The sequence below is a fragment of the Manis javanica genome, chromosome 12 (genome assembly GCF_040802235.1).
Source record: "Manis javanica isolate MJ-LG chromosome 12, MJ_LKY, whole genome shotgun sequence".
NCBI lineage: Eukaryota > Metazoa > Chordata > Mammalia > Pholidota > Manidae > Manis > Manis javanica.
The window spans coordinates 32293758-32302956 of record NC_133167.1 but is presented as its reverse complement, the minus strand read 5'-3'; the positions used below and the strand labels follow the sequence as shown (position 1 = coordinate 32302956).

Here is a 9199-nt window from a genome sequence, read left to right as displayed (position 1 = left end):
CCACCAAAAGAACTGAAAATTCTATTTAATTTAATATGCTATCTATAGAGTATAAACATAGTATGAAGAGTCTGAAGTAATGGGAGAATTCCATTCAAAACTCCAAAAAGATGAGTTATAACGTTTTCTTAGAATTGAGATGGCCTACCATCATTTGAGAATTTTGTGGTGGGTCTCAAGGTTTTTTTGTCCATTTCCACAATTATTCATGTTTCTCCCTTGTAAGGGGTCAAAGACATTCAGCAAAATTTGCCTTTCTGGCCAAATGTGAAATTTGTGTATGTTTATTCCAAAATCAAAATCCCTAATAGAAATGCAAAGTGTTTAACATTAACAAATCTCTAAGGGTTGGTCCCTTTCCAGTAATGGGCAGGCACATTCTGGTTGAAAGCAGCAGTGAAATGGAAAATCTTCTAGAGCAGACATCATGACCAGCAGATGATTAACTAATGCCTAATATTTCCAACTAGAATTTTAAGTCTTCATTCTTCCCCTCCCTGAAACTGTTTAGGAGAAAAAAAAAATAACCAGTAACTATCAAAATATACCTCTTATTCAAAGGAATAATAGGTTTCTTTTAAGACCTTTGTCCTTGGGTTATTAGGACCAGAAGGTTAATTTGTTCTTTGTCAGTAGAGGTCAGCTATCATCCTAAATTTGTTTATTTTAAAGAAAGAGATAGCTAAAATTCCAAAGGGACCTTAAGGCCAATGCAGAGGCATAGATTTCAGTGTGGGCAAACAAAATACTGAGCCTGGGTTTTAAATTTTTAGGTTGCTCTGTGTCATTTCTTTTGCAATCACAAAACCACCTCATAAAGATGAATGTCTTTTATTATGAAAGTTGCTGTTAAGACTACAGCCAACATTCCGAACAAGTATTTTAATAAACACTTGTCTTGACTATAAAGTAGAGCAGAAACCATGATCCTTTTCAAAACCGATTAATATCTGTTGATGCTAACATAAATCAGGAGGACACTCTTTATGGTCACAATGGTGTGCAGGAGACGAGATGAAGAGGAGCACCTATGTTATTCAAACAGCTACTAGTGTTACTTGTACAGTGTAAACCAACCACTTACAACAGGACATTTTAAAAAAAAAGGCAAAAAGCAAAACACTAAAGTGTTGAGGTGTCACAATATTTTTGAGATGGGAAAAGCCAAGGCCTGTTTCCTTTTTCTTCCCCTGTCAGTTCAGTGCAAGGTACAGGGAAGAACCACAACACTAGGTCAAGGATGGATGTAGTTCTTGCTTCCTTATTTCCCAGTCTTTAGTTCTGCTTCAAAACACAGCTGCATGCAAAAGCTCTCCAGGTTCTCCTTCACAGGCCGTGGAATACAGCATGTGCACGTGGATGGCTGAGGTCCCACAGTAGCTCAGAGTCAGTGTTTAATTCCAGTGTATTCACTCTGCAGCACTGTAGGGAATCTAAGAATAAAATCAGGAGGCAGAAGACTCCTGTTTGGATGTGTTCCATGTTTGGGGTCAGGGTATAAGAGTCACTGCATAGAACCTCTCCCATCATGAACACCCTGGTGGAAAAGCCTAGAAAAAGTTAAAACTGCAGTTTAAATTTCCTTTTCCCCCTCTCTTGGCAAAGAAGCATGATGCACACATGATTACAAGGAATTTAGGAAGGCATAGTGTGGCAATTGTAGTTTCAAGTACAATCTGCTTCTTGCAAAGGGGTCTGGGGTAACTGCAGGCAAAAACAGAAACTCAAAAATATTCATCAACTTCTTTAATATAAGAAGCTATATATACTGAGAATTTTTCTTACAACTTCATGTGACTGGCCATACTCTTTACTGTAGAAGGATATTAACTTTTTTCAAACAGTAGATATATGATATTTTGGGAAGTTAATATAAGCCAGGGACAGGTCTAATCTGATTTCTACCTCCTTTTCTATCCTTTCTTTAAACTCTATAGTGTTGTTTTCTGGGCTCAGGGCCATGATCACTCATAAGGCTCAGATATAACCACCAAAATAATACTACATCCTAATTTCAACACCATTCTTTTTTGCCACTACAAGAAGACGCCAGATGGTGCTAAAACTCTTCATAATTAATCCAGTTGTCAAGCTGTTGCGCAGCCTAGTTAAGCTTCTCACGCTGAATCTGGTAGTAACATGCCTGAAAAAAATTTCAAAGGTATTAAAAATTTATTTTGAAAGAAATTACATAAACACAACAATGCACATGGGACTAAAGAAAGGAAATCCCTTATTAATACTGATAGCCCAACAAAACGAGTTTCTCTCATTTTTCCCTGTTTTTTTCCAGTCCCCCTAAGCAATGTCTACTTTGCCTGCCTAGTTGTAATTAGCAGAGCCAAATGTCACACATTTTCCTCTAATTCTAAAACAAACTTTTTACAAGTTGTATAATATTCTTTATTATGTAGATACACTTTAATTTGATAACACACTGTTGACTGGACATTTAGAATATGCTGATCAGTATAAGGTACACAAACCACTGTAATCAGAATCACCAGGTATACTTGATAAATGTTAAGGTTTATCAAGGTTAAGATTAAGCATCATTCAGACCTCATAAGTCAGAATTTCCAGGAACGCATTTTTATGAAGCACACTCCCAGGTGATTCTCAAATATCCAGGTCTGGGAGTTACTCACACTACAAGAACACCTCAGCCAAGTAATTTATGTTCTCCATTCTTTAATTCCTTGGGATAAACCTCTAGGAGTAAGAATACTCAAACTCCATACACATTTTTTATGTTTATATCAATCTCAATAACAACTGTTTTTCAAATGGTTGACTGTTATTTAATCTGTTTTCAACAATGTGGGAGTAATTCTGATTTCACTGTAACCCCACCAGCACTGGGTATAATTTTAAAAGACTTGCTAACGTAGCAGGCACAAAATGGCACCTTGTTTACATCTGCAGTCCTATAATTTTCCAAGAGGTTGAGCACTTTCCCGCATATAAATGTATTAAATCAGTTTCTTTAAAAAGTGTCCAAACAAGTATCCAATAGTAGTATCTTTGGTGATATGTTTTCAGAGATGCTCTTCATATAACATAAATACTAATAATGTATGTCACTGGTGACCAATATTTTTCCAGTTCTCCTCCACCCTTTTCAGTTTATTTAATAGAAATGTTAATGGTATTTAAGTTGAAAAGTCTAAACAATTAACCCAAGCCAGAAACCTGACATTAAATCTTAGGTTTTTTTTCTCATTTTAATTTGCCTATCTTCCTTCTCTTCCTTTTCCTATTATTTAAATTCCAAAGTATCTGTAATTTGCTACATGAGTGACTCCATCTCCCTCCAAAAGTGCTAATAAGCTATCCCAATATTTTACTATTTGTTAAATAATTCCTTTCTGTTCATTTTTGTGTTTGATGTTTCCATTTTCATATGTGAAATTTTTAATACTGCCTATATTGACGGTACCCCTCTTGTGTAGGTATTTTTCTATTTCCATGACAATAATATATTACCTTAATTATTATAATTTTATAATATTTTACTAAGTGGCAGAGTAGGTCTATTCCCCCTCTCTTCAGAAGTGTTTTTTCCATTTTTTATTTGTTGTTCTTCCAATACGCTTATGAATTCTATCAAATTTCAAAAAGAAAAAAAAAATCAAAGTGGGGAAGTGAAATGACTTCTAATACTCACTAGAGAGTACCCAGGTCAGAGAACCTCACTGTAACCTGTTGGTTTCAGCAAATACCTGGGGAAGAAAGATTCAGCTCACACTTTTCATGTGTATACTGCCTTCTGTGTTTTATCTTAGTTCCATTAAATAGTCCTACTGTTGAATACTTGTTTGGACACTAAGAATCCTTTCTGTTTCTTTTCTAGAGTCGTGTTTATATAGAGGGTCTACGTTTATAAACATTTATAATGATTTGAAAGGTCAATTTGTAGGGAAGATTGGGTAATGAATAATTTCCCATTTAATATGGGAATAATGAAATGAAGAATGACTGGTTCTACTTTTCTTTAATATATTATCATATTTTAAAATACTAACAGTATTTGTGCTCTAAAGGCACTAAATGTTTGCATTAAACTTTTATATAAAGTGGTTAATGACAGATTTATAATGTGGTAAATGAAGGGCAGAGCTCGAGATTAAAAAAATACTAAATAATACCTCTACTTACCTTCAAGGTGGTGAACATTATACCTTGTTCCCCATGCTGAAGATATGGATCCATTAGATCCTCAATGAGGTGCACCTCAGAGCCTAAATTCCTAATCCTGCCCCAACGAGAAAAAGCTATTGAGTTATTTCTGCTTAAATGTACATCCTCCTTCTCATCTATTTGAGAGGAAATAAAAGAATAGCTCATCAGAAAGGTAATATCATAGTGGAACAGGTTAACAGAAATGGACTTTTTTCTAGTGGAAGAGCATATTCCTATCATCAGTTCAGAAAAAGCAAGAGACAGATTTGTCAAAATAATGAGTCATCAATGTTAAAGTCAGAAAAGACTGGTCACCTGGCCCGTAGCACCACATATAAGAAAACAGGAAACAGGTCATCCATGGACCACAAGAAGTCTTCCTGAAGTGATGCCAGGACACTCTGAGAGATCTCCTCAAAGGTCTGCTGGATGACTTTAAGTTTGTCTGATGGGGTAAATGTTGTGCTGTTGAAAAAAAAAAAGGCAAAAAGATATCCTATAATCTTCCTAGCGCCACTTTATGTTAATTGTTTGACAGGATATCCTCCTGGGACCCATGTGCTTTAAGCTGGACAAGTCAGGCACAATGAGTTGCCAGAATCCTATGGTTTTTTGAGAAAAGAAGCTTCCAACTATCTATGGTTCACATGGAAGAATTCACTAATTCACTAAATCATAGATCATCTCCTTTTACCCACATGGTACCTTATTTCCCTAATATATGCTCTTCTCTAAGAAGTATGGTTTATTTTCATTTGGCTGAAGATGTGATTATATAAATGCATTTCTGTGTAGGCTCTCTACCACTTCTGAAGTCCAAGGGCCTTGTAAAGTGAAAGGTAACCCAAATGTCTCAGAAGAGCCTTTCTGACCTCCAATCTGAGTCTGACAACATCTAGGAGTAGAGGGAGCACCTAGAGCTTAGGTAAAGATAATATTTCATTAATATCGTAACAGAGTAACCACTATTTTGATTTATGTGGTTTTTCAACAATTGAGAAATTACCTGATCTGCTGTAGACATTCTATGGCTGAGGAAAAACAAGCATCTTTTGTGGTTGGCAAAACCTGCAAAAAGAGCATCTGTGAAGGCCAAACAAGAAACCTACCTTTTGCAGTAACAATAAAAATAAATTCTACTGATCGCTCAGTGCAGGTCTTTGGTGTGCAGTATCAAGATAGCAAAAAATTTTCATTTTATTTCAGTAGACTAGTACTCAAGCATGAATTATTTACCAAAGAAAAACATATTTTCTGAGGAAATTAAAATCATCTATACCTTTTTACTCTCTCCAAGAATTGCCAAGGTCACTGGCCAAAATTTCCTACAATGGAAGCCATACATTGTTAATACAAGTTGTTACTTATGGTAGCTTAATTCTCATAAAAACAGTTGATGGCTAAATTGCCTGCCCGTCCCCATTTAAAATAACTATTCCACAGATAGGTTAAGTTTTAATAAACTTTCCAGAAGTAATTAAAGAGCTTCCATCATGTCCCTAAGAGATTTGTCATTCTATACTCCATTAACCCTACATATTATATACAGTGCCAAATATTGGCCAAAATATTGCCTTCACTCAGTTTTATCTCCCTTTTACTATTAAATTTATTCCACTGAAGATATTTACTTTCCAAGTAAGGCTTATTCACCTTTTTTTTGATAGCATAAATACATAATTATTGGCTGTGGAGTGATCAGCTTTATCTAACACTACACAGAAAGTATTACCACTTGGTATTCCCCTAGAATAACAAGAAACAATGCTGTATACAAAAAAGAGCACTTTAAAAGCTGTTAAATTAGAAATCCAATGGGGAGGGAGGTAAGAGATGAAAGAAAGGAAGAATGCCAAAGACCGAATATAATTAAATTTTTTTGAAAATGTGAATATATGTATTTTGCTTTAAAGAGCTACAAAAATATTAGGAAAACTCAAATTTCATGCACACACACACACACACAAAATAAAACACATACTCAGAAGAATAATCAACTTCATGCTCATCTCCAAAAATTCTCAGAAGATTAAATATCAATATTCTAAGATATGTAAGTGAATAAACTGCAAATCATGTATATAATTAGATATCAAAGTACTCAATTCCAGATAATACTGTTTACATTTTAAATTATAACCATTTGACTCTTCTCATAACTGCTGCAGTTACCTCTGCACCCCAAGGAAGCCCAGAAGAGCAGTATCAGGCTGCTTATTGAGTCGCAGGACACACTCCCAGTAAATGTCTTCCTCACGATCATTTTCCAGGGCATAGAGCATAAACAGTGGTGGGTAGAGCCGAGGTAGTAGCATAGGAAGCAGTAACCCAGAACTTGTTACCACATAACTATAAAACATTAGAGAGGGAGAAGCATTAATACTCAAATTGAATGCAGAATCAAAGTGTTTCCCCTTCTAGAAGCTGAAAGCAAAGATGGGCAATTTTGAATAAGAAAGCAATTGTAATATGACTCAGCTTTCATATATGGAGCTAACTTACCACCTCAGAGTTTTGTCTTAGACCAACTATGGGTTCTTTTCATTAACTCAAAATCTTACTAAAAACCCACTTGGTTTCCATTTGGAGAGTCATTTCTCTGTGCTGATTTTCTAGGTTGCCAGGTGTTAGAAGCTCAGCAGCCTCTATGCCCAGTCATCTGTAGGTGTCCTTTTGTGGGGTGTAGCCAATAGAACTTGAGAGCTAACAGGAACCTAGCCCAACCACATCACTTTGGAAATAAGGAAACTGAGGTACAGAGAAACTTTTCCTTGGCATTCTTTGAATAGGTTCATATGGTCCCTGCCTCCTTTCTTCACTTTCTTTCACTTTCTCCACCCCACTCCACTTACCCTGGCTCTGGTGATTCGGATCTGGAATCTGACTTCCCAGTGCAAAAGGATTTCCTTTCAGTTGGCAGAGGAGCAGAGAGAGGAATTGTGCTGCCCTCTTCAGGGAGCTCAGGAAATAAGAATCTAAGGAATAATAAAAAAATACACAGTATACTCCAGAGAGGCTAAAAAAGATAAACACATTTCCATTATTTAATCTATTTAAGGACCTGTGAAATCAGACTTTATATCAACTAAATATTTTAGTTCCTGAGATTCTTAACTGGTGCTTCTCACAGGATAAAATTAAGAGGGCAGCTGATGAGTACCACCAGTAGAAAATCTTCCTGTGTTATTAGACCAACTATGGATTTTTTGCTGTTCGGTTATTAAACAAAGAAGAATTCTGATCTACATGATACATGTTTTTCTTACTGGCAAAATCTCATCTGAAGTCAATTTGTATTGACTCTTTAAGCAGAGACCACTATTCTTAGAGTATAAACAGGTATCAGTGGAAACTACTTAAATGTCCAACTTCTAGAAAAAATGAAAACCCAATTAATGTAAAAATTTTTAATGTTTTTTAAAAAAGTCAAGCTGCTGAAAATTTCCAAATGATAAAGTTGCTAAGTTGTTGAAAGGCTTTTGTCTAGTTTTAAGTTGCCTTGATTTTATCTTTGACTTCTTAGATGCAAATGGTGGGCTCTACCATAAACAAGTTTCTTTATTTTTACAGACTTAAACCTCAACCCTTTAAGGAAGTTTGCAATCTTCCCTATTTTTATAGACCTTGCCCTTGCCCCTGCCTCTGCCCCTAATTTTACAGTTGGGAAACTAAAAACAGTCAGGAAACTTACCTTCATTATACCCATCTAGCTAATGTCAGAGCTGAAACACTCCCAGCCCAGTGGTCTTATAGATCACACTGCCCCCTCAAAACCTGCAATATTTCCAGATGTATTTATCAGTTTTGAGGCTAATAATATAAGGAGGTCTTCTGGGACAAATCATAAACATTTGTATAAACGAGACAGAGCAGGAAAATGGGACAAGGATCATGCCATTATAAAATCTACTTGCCGTGTGGAAAAGGACCAGCTTATTCTTTAACCTCATCTACATGCTTTCTTCCTCTTCTCCCAGCCCTTTAATCAATTAAGTAACTTTGGAACCAAAGTTACTAGTGTAAATGAACCCATGTGGATAAAGAATGCCGAGACCCAGACCAACACAGCCACCTAAACAACCCTGTTCTTAAGGCAAAACTTCAAAGGATTATTTGTATACATAACCTGTATACCTCATGTCTTATGTCGACCCCTACCCAAAAGGCCCAACAAAACCCCAAACCCTAAACCCTTAAGTATGCCTCCTCTTCGAGGTCATCTGCACTCCCATCTGACTGTGTACCGTCTTATACCAAATAAACTTTCTTGCTGCATAAGCTGACTGCACTTGTCTCTGAACTCTTCCCCATGATAAAGACCAGACCTCCACCTCTGGTCACTTTGCTATTTCATTCAGCTTTCTAGTCTTAACACAATCCTTTTCCCTCTCCCTGTTTTATTTCAGACTAGTAGAGAAGTGGAGGTTCTCAGAACATTAACTCACTCCATCCAGTGCTCTGTGCTTCCCCCAAATCCTGAGGTGGTAGGGGCTTAGTCTCCATGCCATGCAGATTCAAGCAGACACTGGATACCAGGTGACCCTGACTTTAGGAGTTAGCAAGGGCTTTGCCCCACGCCAAGCAGTTCAATGAACTACCCTTTCCTCTCTGTTTTTCCTTGCTCTCTGCTGCCTACGTGCCTGCTGACATTTGCTTCTACTCTTGCTTTAATGAATTCCTTCCTTACTTAACACTCATCCAACTGGTCAAGAACTCTTTCTCGATCAGAGTCAAGAATCCTCCCCTGTCCAGGTGGAGGTTTCACCTAGTACACAGAGTGATCTCCACAGATGCAGCTGCCTGACAGCATAATTATCTCTAGTATTTACTTGTTGCCTTAAAAGCTCAGTAAAATATCTTGAATTTTACAAGTTCCAGATTTGCTTGGTGCCTGAAATTCTCTTTCCAAAGATACTTCTTGGTTGCTTTCTCACCTTCTTTAGTCTCAGCTCAGACTTTACCTTATTATTCGGCTTCTTTGAAATTCTGTTTAAAATAGCAACCTCTTACCTCCAGC

The 9199-nt window shown here is 36.6% G+C and overlaps 1 protein-coding gene across 4 annotated transcripts in view; it reads right to left on the bottom strand.

Annotated features, from left to right (window-relative positions):
* Positions 1 to 815: 815 nt before the first annotated feature.
* The window catches only part of ALS2 (alsin Rho guanine nucleotide exchange factor ALS2), an 81971-nt gene continuing 73587 nt past the window's right edge, over positions 816 to 9199 (bottom strand). For all 4 annotated transcript variants that reach the window (XM_037009181.2, XM_037009180.2, XM_037009179.2 and 1 more), the window contains 7 exons: positions 7035 to 7157; positions 6355 to 6531; positions 5462 to 5507; positions 5189 to 5250; positions 4498 to 4647; positions 4159 to 4255; positions 816 to 2143 (listed from right to left, as the gene is read on the bottom strand). In XM_037009181.2, the coding sequence (XP_036865076.2) occupies positions 2105 to 2143; positions 4159 to 4255; positions 4498 to 4647; positions 5189 to 5250; positions 5462 to 5507; positions 6355 to 6531; positions 7035 to 7157 (694 nt within the window). In that variant the 3' untranslated portion in view covers positions 816 to 2104. The remainder of the gene's footprint in view (positions 2144 to 4158; positions 4256 to 4497; positions 4648 to 5188; positions 5251 to 5461; positions 5508 to 6354; positions 6532 to 7034; positions 7158 to 9199) is intronic.